Source organism: Mus caroli, chromosome 13 (genome assembly GCF_900094665.2).
Source record: "Mus caroli chromosome 13, CAROLI_EIJ_v1.1, whole genome shotgun sequence".
In the NCBI taxonomy this organism is placed as follows: domain Eukaryota; kingdom Metazoa; phylum Chordata; class Mammalia; order Rodentia; family Muridae; genus Mus; species Mus caroli.
In genome coordinates this window covers 62,426,554-62,448,518 of record NC_034582.1, presented here as the reverse complement: position 1 = coordinate 62,448,518, position 21,965 = coordinate 62,426,554, and the positions used below count along the sequence as shown (strand labels likewise).

The 21,965-nt window shown below is 39.0% G+C and overlaps 1 protein-coding gene across 1 annotated transcript; it reads right to left on the bottom strand.

Moving 5' to 3' along the window:
* Positions 1-647: 647 nt before the first annotated feature.
* Positions 648-10,106, bottom strand: LOC110308523 (zinc finger protein 728-like). The gene is made up of 4 exons (XM_021180969.2): positions 10,006-10,106; positions 5,608-5,734; positions 5,045-5,140; positions 648-3,816 (listed from the first exon to the last, which is right to left on the bottom strand). The coding sequence occupies exons 1-4, from the start codon at positions 10,009-10,011 to the stop codon at positions 1,880-1,882; spliced, it is 2,166 nt and encodes a 721-aa protein (XP_021036628.1). The 5' UTR covers positions 10,012-10,106; the 3' UTR covers positions 648-1,879.
* Positions 10,107-21,965: the final 11,859 nt, after the last annotated feature.

Below are 21,965 nucleotides of genomic sequence, written 5' to 3'. Positions count from 1 at the left end.
TGCTACAAAGAGACACCAAACCAGGACAACTCTTATAAAAGAAAACATTTAATCGGGACTTGTAAACAGTTTCAGAGGTTTGTCCATTATTATTGTGGTGAGCAAGCTAGGGAGCTCATTGGAATGTAGGTAGACATGGAGCTTGAGAAGTAGCTGAGAATTATCCATACTGACCAATAGTCAGTAAAAGAGGGGGACACTGGGTCTAAACCTTTGAAACCTCAAATATGACCCCCATTGACACACTTATACCAATAATACCACACTTCTTAATCCTTTTCCAGCACTGTTATTACCTGATGACTAAGCATTCAAATCTATTCTATGAGCCCTTGGGGCAATTCTTATTCCAACCACAACACATGGTGAGAAACTTAAAACAACAGGAACAAAAGCAGGTGGTCATGTTTCTTCCACAGTGAGGAAGCAGGAGATGGATAAATATTTGGTCTCAGGGTACTATCTGATACTGCAGCATCTCAGTCAAACAGATACTTCCAAATAAAATTAAGTGACCTTCTGAAATCAATTAAACTAATTAAGATAAGCCCTATAAATCAACAGGAGGTTTGCAACTCAAATGATTTCTAACAATTGAGATATATGCATTACTTTTTGATGCTTGGCCACATAAAATACAAAGTCACTTCAAAAGCATAATTTATGTTTATTTATTTCTGGGCACACAAATTTATGTTTGTGTGGGAGCCTATTCATGGAGGTCAGAGGAAAACCTTCAGAGGTAATTACTTCTACTTTGTGAGTACTGGGAATACTAACATGCATGTGGGGCTTATAGGAAATTCAGTTTGTTACCAAAGTCAACATGCTAGCTCTAGCCACAAAGCTTTAAATCATAACATTCCTTCCCTTTCCCCAACCTTAGCCCCACCTCAGAAGTCAAACAGCCTACAACTTGAAAGGTCCACAAAGGATTTAACAATTACAACACTATGAAAGACCACAGCCCATGTGTCAAATGAGACTCAAGGAAATCTCTTGACTGTGAGCTTCTACAACATAAGAACAAGTGACTTCTTTTTACATACTGGTATAGAACAAGGGTTTCAATTCTAAAACAGAAGAAACAAAAAGACAGTAAGAAAGAATCAGCCCCAAATCCAGAGGGACAAACACACAATCTGACAGCTCCAATTTTGGCATGGTTTTATGAATGATTCCAAAGCCTTTACCACATTCCCAAAACTTATAGGGCTTCGGTTCAGCATGAAGCTTTTGACAATTTTTAGGTTTGAAGAAGTTTTTTTTGAACATTTTAACATTTGTACTATTTCACTCTAGTTCAAGCTACCTTGTTTTCAGAAATATAAGAATGCTTATTAAAGGGTTTGCAATATTTTTCACACTTGTGACATTTCAGTCTAGTATGAATTATGAGGTTTTCCCCAAGGTTTCTGTAAGTCCAAAAGACCTTAGCACATTCTTCACACTGTGTGGTTTCTCTCATAGATGAATTCTTTGATGTTGCTTAAGACCCAAAGACCAGTAATACAGTGTTTGCCACATTCTTCACATGCGTAGTGTTTATCTCCAATAGGAATTATTCTGTGTTCAGACTATGCCATGGAATTAAAAAGTATTTGTCACATTTTTTACATTTGTATGGTTTCTTTCCAGAATGAATTCTTTGATGACCCCTAAATTTGTTGAGCATTTTGATATGTAAAGACCTTGCCACATACTTCACACTTGTAGGGAGTCTCTTCTGTATGAATCATCTTGTGTTTAGAAAGTAATGGTGAATACTGGAAAGCCTGCCACATACTTCACACTTTTATGGTTTCTCTCTTGTATGAATTTTCTTATGGTCTGAAAGTACTGATGGATTATGTAAGGCCATGCTACATACTTCACACTTTTAGGGGTTGTCTTCTCTATGTATTCCCTTGTGTATATGAAGTGATGATGTAGTGCGGAAGGCCTTTCCACACACTTTACACTTGTATGGTGTCTCTCCTGTATGAATATTCTTATGGTCTGAAAGTACTGATGAATAACGGAAGGCCTTGCCACATACTTCACACTTGAAGGGTTTATCTTCTCTATGAATTCCCTTGTGTACACGAAGTGATGATGGAGAGCGAAAAGCCTTTCCACATACTTTACACTTGTATGGTGTCTCTCCTGTATGTATATTATTATGTTTTGAAAGTCTTGATGGATATTCAAAGGCCTTGCCACATATTTCACACTTGTAGGGTTTCTCCCCTGCATGCATTCTCTTGTGTTCATGAAGTGATGATTGAGAGCGGAGGAAATTTCCACATATTTTACACTTGTAGGGTTTTTGGTCTGTATGACTTATCTTGTGTTTTAAAAGTAATGATGGAAAGCGGAAGGTCTTGCCACATACATCACACTTGCAGGGTAACTCTCCTGTATGAATTCTCTTGTGTTGCCAAAGTGAAGATGAAGAGCAGAAGGCATTTCCACACACTTTACACTTGTATTGTTTCTCTCTTGTATGAATTATCTTATGTTTTAAAAGTCTTGATGGATATTTGAAGGCCTTGCCACATATTTCACAGTTGTAGGGTTTCTCTCTTGTATGAATTCTTTTCTGCTCAGGAAGTGATGATGGAGACCAGAAGACCTTTCTACCTACTTTACACTTGGAGGGTTTTTGTTCTCTATGAATTTTCTTATGGTTGGAAAGTATTGATGGATAACGGAAGGCCTTGCCACACACTTCACACTTATAGGGTTTGTCTTCTTTATGAGTTCCTTTGTGTAGAATAAGTGATGATGGAGAGTGGAAGGCCTTTCCACACACTTTACACTTGTATGGTGTCTCTCCTGTATGTATATTCTTATGGTTGGAAAGTATTGATGGATAATGGAAGGCCTTGCCACATACTTCACACTTGTAGGGTTTTCCTCCTCTATGAGTTCCTTTGTGTACACGAAGTGATGATGGAGAGCGAAAGGCCTTTCCACACACTTTACACTTGTATGGTGTCTCTCCTGTATGAATATTCTTATGGTCAGAAAGTACTGATGAATAACGGAAGGCCTTGCCACATACTTCACACTTGTAGGGTTTCTCTTCTCTATGAATTCCCTTGTGTACACGAAGTGATGATGGAGAGCGGAAAGCCTTTCCACATACTTTACACTTGTATGGTGTCTCTCCTGTATGAATATTCTTATGTTTTGAAAGTCTTGATGGATATTCAAAGGCCTTGCCACATACTTCACACTTGTAGGGTTTCTCTCCTGCATGCATTCTCTTGTGTTCATGAAGTGATGATCGAGAGCGGAGGAAATTTCCACATACTTCACACTTGTAGGGTTTTTGTTCTGTATGAATTATCTTGTGTTTTGAAAGTAATGATGGATATTGGAAAGCCTTGCCACATACATCACACTTGCAGGGTAACTCTCCTGTATGAATTCTCTCGTGTTGACAAATAGATGATGGAGAGAAGAAGGCCTTTCCACATACTTTACACTTGTATGGCTTCTCCCCTTTATGAATTATCTTATGTTTTGAAAGTCTTGATGGATATTTGAAGGCCTTGGCACATACTTCACAGTTGTAGGGTTTTTCTCCTGTGCGAATTATCTTGTGTTGAGAAAGTTTTGATGGAACATGGAAGACCTTGCTACATGTTTCATACTTGTAGGGTTTTTCTCCTGTATGGATTCTTTTGTGTTCAGAAAGTAATGATGAAAAACAAAAGGACTTGCCAACCTCTTCACAAGTATATGGCTTCAAACCTAAATGAATTATCTGCTGATTTCCAAATACTTTTTCCCTCTCAGAAACTTCTTTGCATGTAGAGCTATTTCCCCCTATGAGTAAGAGTTGAAAAATTAATGAAAACAGATCCAAAATCTGTATATCTATACTGATAGTTTAAAAAACAAACAAACAAACAAACATTTGCTCCTACTTGCATTTGTCTGTATTAATGATAAGGTACATTCAATTTTCTATACCTGTATTCAGTGAACTACAATTTAAAACACAGAATAAGTGAAAATCATGTAGACTCCCTTGAAGAAAGAAGACTATGACAACATATAACAAGGAAGGAATAGAATAGTAAGCAAAAGCAAACATGTAGGAAAGCATAATATTCACTAAGAAAACCCATAATGGCATTATGCAATGCAAATCAGCTCCTTAAAGAGATACTAAAATTTCTTGAGTACTTAAAAACTAAGTATAAATTAATCTAATTTGGAAAACATCTGAATAAATAATGCTTATATATTGTATATGTATATAATAGTATATCTAAAGTCTCAGTATAGAGTTTATTTTTAGAAGTTTTGAACAGTGACTGAAGAAGAATTTCTTTAATAACATTAAATAAAGATTCAAGAAAAAAAGTTTTATGTACATCTTTAGGTATAATGGTTTTGTGCATTTTGTAAAGATTATCCATGCATTATTAAAATGATTGATTTCTCTGGCCCCATATGTTTGTGCCATCCAGACATGGCAATGTAGTGGATTCTACAAATCTCCCATCTTCAGTTTGTGTAAACACTGTTCCCCATATATGCTCTAACTTGTCAATAAAAGCTGATCAGCCAGTGGTTGTGCTGAAGAAAGAATATGCTGAACTTCTACTAAGCACAAACATGGGCTAGACCTGGTTCTCCCCGCTCATATGTAGCAGATGTGTAGCTTGATCATTATGTGGGTCCTGAGCAATTGGAAAGGAGGCTAACTGAAAACCTGTTGCCTGTATGTGGAAGATATTCTACTAGCTGGCCTGCCATGACTGGACTCAGTGGGAGAGGAAGCACCTAGCATTACAGAGTGTTGAAGTGCTGGGGTTGGGGGTTGGGGGGACACACAGCAAGTTCCCACCCACATAGAGCAGAAAAGGATGGCAGAAAAAGAAGAATTGTGGGAAGGGGTGACCAGGAAGGAGGCAGTGATCCAGATGTCAGGTGAATAAATAAGAAAAAAAAAAGATGATTTATACCAGCATATTGTATCTCAATGTATTTATGTTAGATCCTAGAATTTCCCACTTTGTTCTCTGACACCCTCCTTCTCACATACCTGAGTACATAGAGATGGCCACTTGACTCTTCACATCTAGAGGCTCTTGTATTTGCTCCAGAAATCTGACCAGGTATGGCTTAGAGGAAGCAAGACCTGTTTGTGGAAAAACGGAACATCATTGTTACTGTGGTTACATGGGAAGTAAAATGTCCCTCCAGGACTGTGTATAAGGAATGAGATGATACAATAAAGGGGGATAGAGGACTACTTGTTACATGTTTTCTGATGGCCACATCAGAATGCTAAGGAGGAACTTGGAAACTGCAGGTCCTGAATGTCACACCCCTCAGTTACAAGGAGAATGTTTACAACTTTAGTTTGTGATGTTCTCTTTAAGGTGTACCACTTATATTTTAAGACAAACTATATATTTGGGGGGGGAGGGGTGGTATGAATACAAGAAGAAAGAGTTCAAAGCTATATGAATAATTTAAAATTTCCTTAAAAGTAGCCCTATGAACCTCACTGATGGACGTAGAAGTTCCCATGAGATACTGTACAAAGGGAGCAAGTTTCATACTGACAGTTAATTAAAAATTCATCATGGAAGTTATCCTCACCTAGAAACACAAGGTTGTTGTAATTCTCCAACATCACATCCCTGTACAATGTCCACTGAGGAGGACCCAGGTATTCCCTCTCCTCTGCAGAGAAATATATTACCACATCCCAGAATGACAGCATATTCTGTAGAATAAAATAAAATTAAATTAAAAGAGTAAATGTCAAAATGTTACTGTTTGGTATTGTTCAGTGCTTTCACGTATTCAAATGCCAAATTCTATACCCCAACATCTGTCTGCCCCCAAACAAGTGAATTACCACGAGTTCACCAGCAATTTTTTCGTGTAAAACTGGCTACCCAATTAACTGGCAACTGGCTACTGGTTAACTAGCAACTGACAATTATGGGGAGGTTAGAGGTAGGCAGGGCTTCGATGACTGAGGATTGCAAGTAACGTCCACAAGGAGAAAGAGATGTCGGGAGGGGAAGGGTAGTCATAATAGATCAGCAGTAATGCCCAAGGGAAATGCCCCCACCCCTACCCCAGGCAGACTGATGGGGCAAAAATTATTTAAAAAAGTAAACATCAAGAAATTAGGGAGCACGAATTGGGAAGTAGCCAGTCTAGCTTTAGAAAAGTAGATTATGAGAAATCCCCCAATAATTGAACAAAAGCCAAATAAATTAATCAGAGTCTGAATCTCACTCAGTTGGAAACTATACTGGGATAGATATAACGGAAAAACTTAAAATAGAATAAATAGAATTAAAATAGAAAAATAGAATAAATTGGAAGAAGATAGCATGTAAGTATTTACAAATAAAATGGATGTTCTAGATAAAATAAGCAGAGCATATGAAATAAATGAAGAAAAAATCTGTGGGAAGGAAACACACAGAAAATGTTAGACAAGGTGAAAAGACCAGGAAGTTTCATAGAAGTAGTGGATTTGGCCTCGTGCTGCTTGTATTCTAGTGTTAATTTTGGCTCCCAAAATAGCTTACACAACTGTCTGCTCCTGAAACAATAAGGACCTTGCCTTCCGGTTGGTTCTAATTGATAAATTAAGATGGCAGCAGCAAATAGCCTTGCAGGGCAGCAAGAGGTGGGACTTTTAGGATTCCTGGGCTTGGGACAGATAGGAGAGAAAGAGAGAGAGAGAGAGAGAGAGAGAGAGAGAGCGCAGATTCCTCATGACTCAGAGGCAGAGGGGTCAGATTCAGGAGCTATGGAAGAAAAACCATCCAAAATGTAGGTGGAAGGAGCAAGCAGCCCTATGGGGCCAGCTGCCAGAAGGTAATAGAACAGCTAAGATAAAACACAGAATTACAAGGTGTTAAACCAGAAACTCCGGAGGGAAATATATGCTAGGCGCAGGGAAGATTAGAAGTACTCAACCATTGAGCTAGCCAAGGCATATCAAAATTAATGATCCTGAACATGCGCGTGTGCCTGTGTGTGTGTGTGTGTGTGTGTGTGTGTGTGTGTGTGTGTGTGTTATTGTCAAATCCAGAGCAGGTTAACTAAATTACCACTACACAGATATGATCTCAAGAAGGCTGTAAAAGAAATCCCTAAAGTAAGGAAAGGTACACCCATAATAATATAAAAAGCACACATAATATTTAATTGGACAAGATCAGAAAATAAATTCCTCCTGTCATACTGAAATCTGCAAGTGAAAGAACACATTTATTAGGATATCAGGCAATTCCTCTATGTAACTTTGAAAGTCAGAAGAGCCTGGAGTAATCATTCCAACTCCTAAAAGACAATGACATCCAACTTAAGACACTGCACACTGCACAACTATCTGCAGCGACTGAAAAAGACGGAAAAAAATAATAAAGAGCATTACAAAGTTGTATCTTACAAACCAAACATAAAGAAAATACAGAAACCACCATTTTAGGCTGACGAGAGAGATGAGCATAGCCAAGACACCATGAAAAAGAATCAGAAGCCACAATTACAAAACCACAAAGGGCCACTGAGAACACAACACTGAAAATGCGGGACATACTGACAATGAACACTCACATACCAAAATAAGTGATGCCCACCCAGAGTTCTCCTTTGACGAGAGACAGGCCAGAAGAATGAATCAAGAAATGAATCCAACTTAGTCAGGGTTTCTATTCCTGCACAAACATCATGACCAAGAAGCAGTTGGGGAGGAAAGGGTTTATTCAGCTTACACTACCACATTGCTGTTGATCACCAAGGATGTCAGGACTGGAACTCAAGCAGGTCAGAAAGCAGGAGCTGATGCAGAGGCCATGGAGGGATGCTACTTTACTGGTTTTCTTCCCCTGGCTTGCTCAGCCTGCTCTCTTTTAGAACCAAGACTACCAGCCTAGAGATGGCACCACCCACAAAGGGACACCCCCCCTACATGATCACTAATTGAGAAAATGCCTTACAGCTGGATCTCGTGGAGGCATTTCCCCAACTGAAGCTCCTTTCTCTGTGATAACTCCAGCCTGTGTCAAGTTGAGACAAAACTAGCCAGTACAATGTTGTCTACAACAAGTAGATATGAGTGATGTCTTTTAGATTTTCCAATTACACTGGACAGATTTTCAAAATATCCCTTTATGATAGTCTGAAGTTTTTGGTATCTGTTGTAATATCTCCCTGTTGATTTCTGAATCTAATCATTTGGGTCCTGTTTCTGTTGGTTAGCTGGATCCAGTGTCCCTCAATCTTGTTTATCTTGTTTATCTCCAGCTCACTAAAGCTTGGTTTGACTGAGGACAGTATAAGCAAGATCGCCTGAGATGGGGGAGGGGATGTGGAGAAGAAACCCTGAAAAAACAAACACACAAAGAAAACCTGTGTGTATGTTGTGAATGCAAAACTCTTGTAAGGAGTCTGTGTGTGCAGAGACTGGTGGCCAACATGGAAGTTCACTGAGGGGCAGAGCCTGGAATTCTGCAGGTTCAGGGTTAGCTGTCTTGGGCTGATTTTCCCTTCAGGGACAGTCCTTGCCTCACTATGTAGTGGACCACACAGCTTGTTAATAGATAAAAACCTCTCAGAATCCACTGACTAGGCAGAACATGAGATTCTATCAATCCAAAAGCTAAAATCTCAGCAGATGGTATCTTAGATGAATAGAATATCTCGCATATCTCAAGGTACATACCTCTATCAGACTCACACCAATGTATTTTAAGCTTTCTTAGGTTAATGACATTCTTTGTTCTGTAAAACCATGAAATGGATTTCATGTTGGAGCATGGAATTTGGATTAACTAAACCTGTATTCTCAGATCATGGCTACACAAATGGCTCTGGACTAAACTATTCTCTTAACTCTCCAAGAGGACAACTATGCATTTTGCATGAACAGGAACCTACTATATGCAAATCATAAGTTCCCAAGTATGCCACAGGTTTTGAAATTTATCTTGCAGCCTTTCTAATACAGTTGAAAATTTTGAAGACTTCTTCCTAAAACTATTAAGGGTGCATCAGTAAACCTGAATGTCACACTGAAGGACAGAGAAAATTTAAGAGAGTTTGAACACTGCCGATAATAGGAACATACATAAGAAAATCACATGATGAGACAATATCCAGATCCTGCTAGATTAAAGAGAACAATGTACAGAGCCTGGCACATGAGCAGAGATATTTCCTCCTTCCCTTTCAGACTTTCCAGCTCCACCCAGCGATCTTTCTCACATCACACCAAGTCATCTATCTCTCACATCTGAAAAGAAGTCCAAATACTGGACAGAACAAATACTCAGAACACACACATACTCAGAACCGTTGAGGTATTACTGTCTAGTCATTTTTAATCTGTGTAAAATCCATAATTACATAGATTGTGCAAACACAGGATCTTACCAATTACAAGATTATTCTGTGGCTATATAGCCATGTATTGTGAGGAATCATGTCACATAGACGTCTATTGGAAATTCCCACTCTAACCAAGGCATCCATAAATCTAACAATTCATTCCAAAGAAAAAGTAACTAACACCCCACACAACAATCACCGTCACAGGACTCTCTGTCCCTGGACACTAGGAACTTTAGAAAACTGTGTGAGCTCAAACAAGGAGTAGTCTCCAGGACATGATGTATAGGGGGCGCTAGATGTCCCCGTGTTCTGTATGTCCAGAGAATCTGACTACAGCCACGTGAGAACGGGTCAGCTAGGTCGAGCACGATTCCCTGTTAAACATGCAAGAGCTCCGGTCAGCATCACAGGCACAGGCAGTCAGCAGACCCTGCCTGCCCTTGCCATCCTGTAGTTTCTAACGTTCTCCTCATCAAACCTGTGCCCAGGGACAGTGGCCCAGCCTAGGTCAGCACAGCATCTCCAGGTCAGCAGCTTCCTGTCTCACAACAGGCCCAAGTCGGCACTCTCCGTTCCCTACCCGCCACCCTGCACAGTCCCTCAGATCTGCAAGATGGTGCTGTTCCCTGCACCAACCTCCATGTCAGATATCCAAATGCAGCGCTCAACAGGACTACTGCACAAATTTGAGAAGAAGCGACCTTTGACGAAAGAATATGGAAATTTGATGCTGACAGCACTTTCTGATGCCGTCACAGGGGCCGAGACTACATTTCCCACAAATCAGTTGGAAGGACTTCCGGGAACCCACTGAAGAGGTTTTGTGCACTGCTTGGATTACAGTCCACTGAGAGCAGGTGCACATGGGCATGCACAGGGAATTTGGGCTCTTTTACAGTCCTTGGTCACGGCACGAAATGTTTGCCTGTAAGCTGAACCTTTCACATTAATCCCGCCTATCAGGTTTCCATGTTATCTCTGCTAAAACATTGTGATTTAAAAACTCCGATCTACTATAGAATCTTATTAACAAATGGAAAATTCATGCTTTCATGATCTGCTTTATTTAAGAATGTGGAAGCAGGAAGTTAATGTAGGAGTGAGCATTATCTCTTTTACGATTCTATTGAAACCATCCTAGTCGCTTAAGATAGAAGAATTAGAAATCAAAGCTATTCACCAGCAGATGTTTTCTGAGCACTCCACTGGTTTTTCTCTTCTGTATGTCTCCCAAGGGGTGGGGCAGAATTACTGGGATCACAATGATGTGTGTACTAACTCCTTTTTTTCGAGACAGGGTTTCTCTGTATAGCGCTGGCTGTCCTGGAACTCACTCTGCAGACCAGGCTGGCCTCGAAATCAGAAATCTGCCTGCCTCTGCCTCCGCAGTGCTGGGATTAAAGGCGTGTGCCACCACGCCTGGCGTGTGTACTAACTCTTAATCCATTGTGCACTATAGGATTTCCCCCTGCCTTAGGTTTGATGTTCCTTATTGATTTTTCTGTCTCTGCACTGATCCTGTCATCGGTCATATTTGACAATATTTGAACATTAGTGTTATCTGTCTTGAACTTCCCTCACTTCTCCTAAACAGAACACTGAGATATTTTCTTCTTGAATACAAAGATATCAGAAATATTCATATTACTGTCTAATGAGATCACTGTATTAAAGGAGTTACACTGGAAACATGGAGTATTGAGAATTCCTGTCTCTTCTTGCGAAGGTTTATTCTCGTGCAGTTCATGGTTGAGTCAAAGTTATAAACCCTGTTACAGAAAAGACTTCCTACTTCCCTGAATCCTAATGATTCAAAAAGAAGCTGTTTCAGAGAAGATACTGTGCCGAGTCCATATTTAATTCTTCTTTTCCAGTGAGTATGTTTATCCAGGAATGCAGAACGGCTTCCTCAAATTAGAAAAATTAGAGTCAAGGAACAATACATGTACCTGTACTTGATTGGCAAGTGTCATGACTACTCTGTCCTCCTCCTGAATGCTGCAGTGAAGGGCATAGTCAGAAACCACAAAAGTTAGTATTTCTGAACATAGCTAGTTTTGCAATATGTGTTATGTGTTGAGGTCTGGTCTGTTGCTATGTATTGTAATGCTAAATTCTGTATCCAAGATCTAGTCTTACAGCTGACTTCTCATATTTACAAGGTTCTGTGGCGCAAACCTTCATCCTTGATTTAAAACTACGGGATAAATCAAATTGGCTACAGCCAATTACTGGAGGGATTTGTGGAGGGTGGGTATTGAGTTACCTGGTAGGGGGTGGAGAAGAGAGAGAAGAAAGAGAGACCAGGTCAAGGAGGAGGAATGGGGAAAGAGGATGAAGATGCCCTGGGACAGATGGACCATGAGCCTGTGGCCAGGAGAAGCAGCAAATATCTGGGGTACAGCACTGGGAAGGTAGCCATGACAGCAGCAGTTACAAGAGTAGATGAGTGGTTATGTTCCAGTAATTGCCAAAGCCAAATTATATAACCCTAGGCTGAGTTGAATTTATCTGTAAGATAGTCAGTCATAACCTTAACTACATTGTGCTACTTGTGTGTATGTGTGTACATGTATATTTGTATCTGCTACATGCAAACCTACCTAAGAGAGTAGTCATTCATAGGAGATGTGCTCATCCTTGAGGATACAGCATAGGGTCACGACTCTTCTACTGTCTCCATTTCTTTGCATTTTGCCTGTGTAATTCAATAGGGGGAGTAGCTACCGTGGTGTAGTCACAACCTGAAAATTTGATCAAAGAGGAGGCTCATTCAGCACACTATTAGGGACCCAGGCATACTTATGGAAATGTCTACTGGAGCTAGAGTCTCAGGACTAATATGTTTGTTTAGGCCATGTTCACCATTTTAAATTTATTGCCTACTTTTATTTTTTTACATCTTGATCATTTAATTTTCTCTCTTAGAAACAATCCCTAGTAGGTGTCATGTTTAGCGAAATCACTTGAAAATCTGTGCTTACAGGCTAAAGGGATTGTTCAGTAGTTAAAAGTAATTAATGGCTGGGTGTGGTGGTGCACACCTTTAGTCCCAGCACTTGGGAGGCAGAGGCAGGCAGATCTCTGAGTTCGAGGCCAGCCTGGTCTACAAAGTGAGTTCCAGAACAAGCAAGGCTACACAGAGAAACCCTGTCTCGAACCTCCCCCAAAAGTAATTAATGTTTTATAGAAGATGAGTTTGTTTCCTAATATGCATATGGTGGCTCTCAAGAACATATAATAGCAGTTCTAGAGGATCAGATACCTTATTTTGACATTATCAGGCTCAAACATCATCAGGAATCTATTATAGAATAAATAGGCCCACAGAGAGACAGACAGACAGAGAGACAGATACACAAGTAAAATAAAATACATAATTAAAAAATTATGCTGCTCATGGTGCTACATACACTCAATTCTGTTATTTAGGGGTCAGAGAGTTGGATCTCTTAGTTACCGGAGAGCCAGTTTATAGAGTGAATTTCAGGTATGTCCGTGCTATACAGAGAAACCCTGTCTGGAACAAGAACAATAACAAAAAGAAGTAAAACCAATGTTTCACGTTTAGAAAAAATAATGATATTTAAAAGGAATATTCATATATATACATATATATATGGTTAAACAACTGCCAGTTTTCATTTTGAAAGATAGATTCTTTCATCAGTGATAAGCAAAATTCTATTGAAATACACCTCTTGCTATAGCAGTTCTTAATACTCCTCATGTCTACCATCCTGATCCTGTACAAATTCCCCAGATACATTACAGGTCCTGTCATTACTGCATACCTCACAGGGAGGTACATAAAATGCGTGGATAGTTTCATACCTTCTTGGAAGACATACTGACCTTGGCCAGCAGATTATATAACAAATGGTGACTTCATAGTAGTTGATCACTGAACATCACTGTATGACTTCATAATACATCCACATACTTCCTTCATTCCTCTCCATAAAATTAATTTCTACTGGTGTGTATTGGGAAGTTTTTTCCTTACTTTACTGAAATGTGTCTTTTGTCTCTCCTCACACCTCTGTGGTGGTTACTTTTTTCTTTTTTTAAACTCGTCTACATGTGCTTTCAGGCTCTACCCTCTCCTCCAGCTCACCAAGGGCTATCTCAGTTTCCTTGCTAAACAAGCAAGGTTCACTTTTCCAGTGATGTAAAGACTTTGCAAATAATCATCAATCTTTGTAATACTTCATAGACTTATCTAAAGGCTTATCTTATAAAGATCATTTTAATTAAGGTTCCCTCTACCCAGATTATCATAGCTTCTGTCAAGTCAGTAAATATTTACCAGCACACTCTCAGTGTGGCAAACCCACTGGTTAATTGCAAGTTGCAATCAGTGAGTTTGCAGATGCTGGAGAAGGGGAGATATACCTGTCAGGGGATTAGGGGCTTTTGCAAACCAGGATGGTTTCATTTCCTTTTTTTTTTTTTTTTTTTTTGGCGGTGAAGAGACACCATGACCAAGGCAACTCTTACAAAGGCAAACATTTAATATTGGCTGTCTTGGCATTTCAAAGATTTACTCCATTATCATCATGGTGGAGAGTGTGGCAGCATACAGGCAGACATGATGCTAGAGTAGGAGCTGAGAATTCTATACCTTAATCCAAAGGCAGCCAGAAGGAGCCTATAATGTCCCACACTGGGTACAGGTAGTAAGAGTTGAGAATATATATATATATATATATATATATATATATATATATATATACATATATATCCATGAAGTCTGCCTCTACAGTGACACACTTCCTCTAAAATCCACACCGACTCCAATAAGGTTCCACTACCCTATGGGCCAAGTGTTTAACCACATGAGATTATGGGGGCATAACTTTTACAAACTATCACATTTCAGTCCCTGGCTCTCATAGTCTTATGGCCATAACATAATGGAGAATGCATTTGTCTGTCTTGAAAAGTCTCCATAGTTTATCTCCATCTCAACAATGTTTAAAAGCAAAGTTCAAAGTCTACAACATTTGGTATCCACAATCTGGGCTCCTCCAATGGACTTGGTTCAATTCTCTAACTTTGTGCTCTGTAGCCCCTTAAGCTCTGGCTGACTTCACTCCATTTGTACTTCAGTTGTTGGTGGTTATACTGTGGTACTGGCATCTTCAATGCACTGGGGTCTTCCATTGCAACTAGGCTGCAATTACACCAGTAGCCTCTCATAGGCTCTTCTCATGGTGACATGCATCAACTCTTTTGCATGACCCCTTAAGTCCTGGGCTTTCAACTTCCTGTGAGGCTACAACTCCACCAATGGCCCTTCCCCCTCTCAGTGCCTACCCTCGGTTATTCTTCAGGATGCCTTCATTCATTCAAAGCCAGTACCATCTGAGGGATTATTACACATCACCAAGTCTGGCTGCCAGAATGAGATCTCTCTCTGGAACACAGTTTGACCAGTTTCCTATTTTCAATGATTTCCTTTACTTTTCCTCAACTATCCTCTATCTTCAAGATCTAGATCACAGATATGCCCTCCATTTCTGGATTATAGTTTACTCCAGATAGAGTTAATTTGACAGTTGACAATAACCATTATAATCCATTACTTGTCAATTTGACACGCAATCATGTCTCCTTATATCTAAATGAAAACAATAGTCAGATCATAATAACAACTAAAATGATATAACTATTCATTTTTTCACTACAAATGCATAAACAATAAGCTTAGCTGGGTGGAGTCTTGTCCAGAGGTCACCACTTCATTCATTTATTTAATATTTATAAACAGTGGATTCAGATCCAGTCCACTTTATAGTGCTCTGCTTTTCCTTCAAACTGTATTTTATATTTTTTCTTATTCAGCTTCCTCCTTTTAATCATAACACTATTCATAAGGGTGAACTTTATTAACCACACAACAGAATTTATACAAGGCTGTTTAAGATTTCTTTAGCTAATTCATTTAATCTTAGTCTCTTTACTTTAGGCTCAAGCAGAGTATTCAGAAAAGGACACAAAGCATCCACATTTGTCACCACATATCACACAGACACACACACAGACACACACACAGAGACACACACAGAGAAGGAGAGAGAGAAAGAGACAGAGAAAGAGAGACAGAGAGAAATATCGAGGCCACACACTAATATTCTTTGCCTTTGAAACCTCTTGAGCTAGGCACCCACAGTTCAAGTCACCATCAGCACCAAAGTCTTCCAGATTCTTACTAGCATTGCCCATTAAGCCCATCCTAAAGCACTCCACTGCTTTCCAAATCCACAGTCCCCAAATTCATATTCCTCCAAACCAAAACATGGTGAGGCCTATCACAGAAAAGAACCAAGTCCCTGGTACCAAGTTCTGTCTTAGTTAGAGTTTCATTTGTGTGGAGGGACAACCTGACCAAGGCAACTCTTAGAAAACATTTAATTGGGGCTGGCTTATAATCTCAGAAAATCAGTCCATTATTATAATGGCAGGAAGAATGATAATGTGTAGGCAGACATGGCAGTTGCAGATCCAAGAGTTCTACATCTTTATCTGCAGGAAGCAGATAGTGAATGTCTTCCAGAGGCAGCAAAGAAGAGACTCTAGAACACAGTGATCAGATCTGACTGTATGTATGAGACACCAAAGCCCCACCTCCACCATGTCATGATTCCTCTAACAAGACTACACCACAAATTAGGTCATACATCCTAACAGAGCCACTTCCCATGGAGTAAGTAAGTTAATACCACTGTCTCCTTGTCACATAATAGTAAAAACCCCTTAGGATTTGAATCAATTCCTCAATCAATAGGCATAGACTAAATTTTCAATAAAAAGACATAGACTAACTAAATGGATGCAAAGAAAAAAGACCATCCTGCTACCTACAGAAAATACCTCAACATCATAGATAGCTATCACCTCAGAGTAAAGGTGTATAAAAGAAATTTCCCAGGCAAATGGGCCTCAGATTGAAGCTGGCGTAGCTATTCTAACTTGTAACAAAATAGCATTCTAACACAAATTAATCAAAAAACAAACCAAACAGGGAAGAACACTTCAAACTCATCAAAGGAAAAATACACAAAGATGGTGTTTCATTCTTATCATCTGCAACACAAATTCAAGGACCCATGTCTGTAAGAGAAACATTACCAAGCTTAATCCCACATTGGCCCTAACATATTATTTGTTAGCGAGTTCAGTATCACCAATGAACAGGTTATCCAGAAAGCTAATGCACACACACACACATATGTATGTCTTAGTTAGGGTTTTACTGCTGTGAATAGACACTATGATCAAGGCAAGTCTTATAAAAAACAACATTTAATTGGGGCTGGCTTACAGGTTCAGAGGTTCAGTCCATTATCATCAAGGTGGAAGCATGACAGTATCCAGGCAGGCATGGCACAGGCAGAGTTGAGAGTTCTATGTCTTCATCCAAAGGCTGCTCGTGGAAGACTGACTTCCAGGCACCTAGAGTGAGAGTATTAAGCCCACACCCACAGTGACATACCTACTCCAACCAGGTCACACCTATTCCAAAAAGGCCACACCTCCAAATGGTGCCACTCCCTGGTGCAAGAATATACAAACCATCACAATGTATACCACTGACAAACATAAACCAATGGACCTGACAGATATTCACAGAACCTTTCACTCAAAAACAAAAGAATATACCTTCTTCTCAGCTCTCATGGAACTTTCTTCCAAATTGACTACATACTTGGTAACAAAGCAACTCTAATCAAACATAAGAAAATTGAAATAATGAACTGCATCCTTTCAGACCACCATGGAATACAACAGAGTTTCAAGAATGATAGAAACAACTAAAATCATAAAATCACAGGGAATCTAAACAACTCACTCCGGAATGAAAATAGACTTTCAAAATACAGTTAAGGCCAATAATCATTAATTATTTCACAACAATAGAAATAGAGGAAAATTTCCAAAATTAATTTTATGAGGCCATGGTAATCCTGATACCCTAACCACACAAAGATTCAATGAAGAAAGACAATTACAAATAACCCATATCAGAATAGATGCAAAAATAATCAATAAAGTTTGTTCAAAGCCAATATAAGAACACATCAAAAATGTTATACAACATGACCAAATAGGCTTCCTCCCAGACATGAAGGGATGGTTCCATATATTAAAAAAAAAGTCAAGAAGTGTAATGTATAGGCATCATACTTTAAATAAAACTACATAATCATCTCATTAGACACCAAAAAGTCCTTTGACAAAATTCAACACATTTTAATGATGAAGGTCTTGGAAAGACTAGAGATACACTGGATAAAGCTAAATATAATACAGGTGATTTACATCAAGCCCATAGCCAGCATCAAATTAAATGGAGAGAAACTCAAAGAAATTTCAGTAATATCAGGAATGAAGCAAGGTTCTCTACTCCCTCCATATCTATTCAATATGCATTTAAGTTGTAGCTAGAGTAATTTGAAAATTGAATGGGACCTTAGGACCGAAATCGGCAGACAGTCCCAGTCTCCAGAGGACTCTCCACCCCACAAGTACCCTAGCATGTCCATAGTATCACTGGTGAGTGGAACACAACATCTGTTCCAACACAATCAGGGGTGCCTAGAGACAGCTGGAGCAAAGGCACAGGAACCCAGCCCGATCAGTGGCTCAGGTTCCTTCCAGTCAGCTCTGTTCTACCTCAGTTTAGAACTCAGCAGAGAGGTATCACTTACAGGTGCTATAACAAGCCCAGGATCTTAGGGTCGCAGGATCCCAGGGTCCCAGAAGCTTGGTCACACCAGGATCTCAGGGTCTCAGAGGAAGCTTGATTGCCAGGAACTCTGACACACAGAGAATCTCAGCATCACAGGATCCCAGAATCACAGGATCACAAAGAAAGCTAGACTCTGAGAAATTCTGACTCAACTGAGTTTACAGAAAGGAAAGGCACCAATCAGATATATCAAGGTCAGGGAGCACTTGAGATAATCAGATGGTGGGAGTAATCATAAGAACAGAAGCAACAGAAACCAAGGTAATTTGGCATCATCAGAACCAAACCCTCCCACCATAGCAAGTCCTGGATACACCATCTCATGATGATGATGGAGGACTATAAGAAGGGCATAAATAATCCCCTTAAAGAAATACAGGAGAACACATCCAAACAGGTGAAAGCATTGAACAAAACCATCCAGGATCTAAAAATGGAAGCAGAAACAATAACGAAATCACAAAGGGAGACAACTCTGGAAATAGAAAACCTAGGAAAGAAGTCAGGAGCCATAGATGCAAGCATCAAAAACAAAATACAAGAGATAGAAGAGAGAATCTCAAGTGCAGAAAATTCCTTAGAAAACATTGACACAACAATCAAAGAAAATGCAAAAAGATACTAACCCAAAACATCCAGGAAAACCAGGACACAATGAGAAGACCAAACCTAAGGATAATAAGCATAGATGAGAAGGAAGATTTCCAAATTAAAGGGCCAGTAAATATCTTCAACAGAATTATAGAAGAAACCTTCTCCAACCTAAAGAAAGAGATGCCCATGAACATACAAGAAGCCTAACTAACTCCAAATAGTTTGGACCAGAAAAGAAATTCCTCCCGTCACAAAATAATCAAAACACCAAATAGCAAAACAAAGAAAGAATACTAAAAGCAATAAGGGAAAAAGGTCAGGTAACATATAAAGGCAGGCCTATCAGAATTACACCTGACTTCTCCCCAGAGACTATGAAAGCCAGAAGATTCTGGGCAGATGTCATACAGACCCTAATAGAGCACAAATGCCAGCCCAGGCTACTATACCCAGCAAAACTCTAAATTACCCTAGATGGAGAAGCCAAGGTATAACATGACAAAACCAAATTTACACAATATCTTTCCACAAATCCAGCCTTTCAAAGGATAACAAAAGGAAAACTCCAACACAAGGAGGGAAACTATGCTCTAGAGAAAGCAAGAAAGTAGTCTTTCAACAAACCTAAAAGAAGATAACCACATGAACAAAATTCCAACTCTAACAACAAAAGTAATAGGAAGCAACAATGACTTTTCCTTAATACTTCTTAATATCAATGGACTCAATTCCCCAATAAAAAGACACAGACTAACAGACTGGTTACATAAACAGGACCAAACATTTTGCTGCATACAGGAAACTCACCTCAGTGACAAAGACTGATACTACATCAGAGTAAAAGGCTGGAAAACCTTTTTCCAAGCAAATGCTCCCAAGAAACAAGCTGGAGTAGCCATAATAATATCGAATAAAATCGACTTTCATCCTAAAGTTACCAAAAAAATAAGAGGGACATTTCATGCACATTAGAGGTAAAATTTACCAAGATGAACTCTCAATTCTGAACATGTATGCTCCAAATGCAAGGGCAGCCACATTCATAAAGAGATTTTAGTAAAGCTCAAAACACACATTGCACCACACACAATAATAGTGGGAGACTTCAATACTCCATTCTCATCAATGGACAGATCCTGGAAAAAAGAAACTAGACAGAGACACAGTGAAACTAACAGAAGTTATGAAACAAATGGATTTAGTTGATATCGGTAGAACATTTTATCCTAAAACAAAAGGATATACCTTCTTCTCAGCACCTAATGGTACCTTCTCTAAAACTGACCATATAATCAGTCACAAAATAGGCCTCAACAGATAAAAACATATTGAAATAACCCAATGCATCTATTCAGATCACCATGGACTAAGACTGATCTTCAATAACAACATAAATAATAGAAAGCCCACATACACATGGAAGCTGAACAACACTCTGCTCAATGATAACTTGGTCAAGGAAGAAATAAAGAAATTAAAGACTTTCTATAGTTTAATGAAAATGAAGCCACAACATATCCAAACTTATGGGACACAATGAAAGCAGCACTAAGAGGAAAACTCATAACTTTGAGTGCCTCCAAAAAGAATCTGAAGAGAGCATACACTAGCAGCTTGACAGCACCTACAAAACTCTAGAACAAGAGGAAGCAAATTCATCCAAGAGGAATAGAAGGCAGGGAATAATCAAAATCATGGCTGAAATCAACCAAATAGAAACAAAAAGAACTATACAAAGAATTAACCAAACCAGGAGCTGGTTCTTTGAGAAAATCAACAAGATAGACAAACCCTAGATAACTAGAGGGCATAGAAACAGTATCCTAATTAACAAAATCAGAAATGAAAAGGGAGACATAACAACAGAATCTGAGGTAATCCAAAAAAGTCATCAGATCCTACTACAAAAGGCTATACTCATCAAAACTGGAAAACCTGGATGAAATGGACAATTTTCTAGACAGATACCAGGTACCAAAGTTAAATCAGGCTCAGATTAATGACCTAAACAGTCCTATATCCCCTAAAGAAATAGAAACAGTCATTAACAGCCTCCCAACCAAAAGAAGCTCAGGAGCAGATGAGTTTAGTACAGAGTTCTATCAGACCTTCAAAGAAGACCTAATTCCAATACTCCTCAAACTATTCCACAAAATAAAAACAGAAGGTACTCTACCCAATTCATTCTATGAAGTCACAATTACTCTGATACCTAAACCACACAAAGACCCAACAGAGAAAAAGAGCTTCAGATGAATTTCCCTTATGAATATCGATGCAAAAATACTCAATAAAATTCTCTCAAACAGAATCCAAGAACACATCAAAACGATCATCATCATAACCAAGTAAGCTTCATCCCAGGGATGCAGGGATGGCTTAATATACAGAACTCCATCAACATAATTCACTACATAAACAAACTCAAAGACAAAAACCACGTGATCATCTCATTAGATACTGAGAAAGCATTTGACACAATCCAACACCCCTTCATGATAAAAGTCTTAGAAAGATCAGGAATTCAAGGCCCATACCTAAACATAATAAAAGCAATATACAGCAAACCAGTAGCCAACATCAAACTAAATGGAGAGAAGCTGGAAGCAACCCCACTAAAATTAGGGACGAGGCTGCCCACTCTTTTCCTACCTACTCAATATAGTACTTGAAATCCTAGTCAGAGCAATTAGACAATAAAAGGAGATCAAAGGCATGCAAATTAGAAAGAAAGAAGTCAAAATATCACTATTTGAAGATGATATGATAGTATTTATAAGTGACCCTGAAAATTTCACCAGAGAACTCCTAAACCTGATAAACAACTTCAGTGAAGTAGCTGGGTACAAAATTAACTCAAACAAATCAGTGTCCTTTCTCTACACAAAGGATAAACAGGCTAAGAAAGAAATTAGGGAAATAACACCCTTCACAAAAATCACAAATAATATAAAATACCTGGGTGTGACTCTAACTAAGGAAGTGAAAGATCTGTATGATAAGAACTTCAAGTTTCTGAAGAAAGAAATCAAAGATCTCAGAAGATGGAAAGGTCTCCCATGCTCATGGATTGGCAGGATTAACAAGGTCAAAATGGCCATTTGGCCGAAAGCAATCTACAGATTAAATGCAATGCCCATCAAAATTCCAATTCAATTCTTCAACAAATTAGAAAGGGCAATTTGCAAATTCATCTGGAATAACAAAACACTTAGGATAGCAAAAACTCTTCTCAATGATAAAAGAA

Coding starts and splice junctions, on each gene's coding strand:
- LOC110308523 (XM_021180969.2), bottom strand. Junction 5,141..5,607: donor CAACAACCTTGTGTTTCTAG/GTGAGGATAACT, acceptor TTCCACAAACAG/GTCTTGCTTCCTCTAAGCCA. Junction 3,817..5,044: donor GGCCATCTCTATGTACTCAG/GTATGTGAGAAG, acceptor TCTTACTCATAG/GGGGAAATAGCTCTACATGC.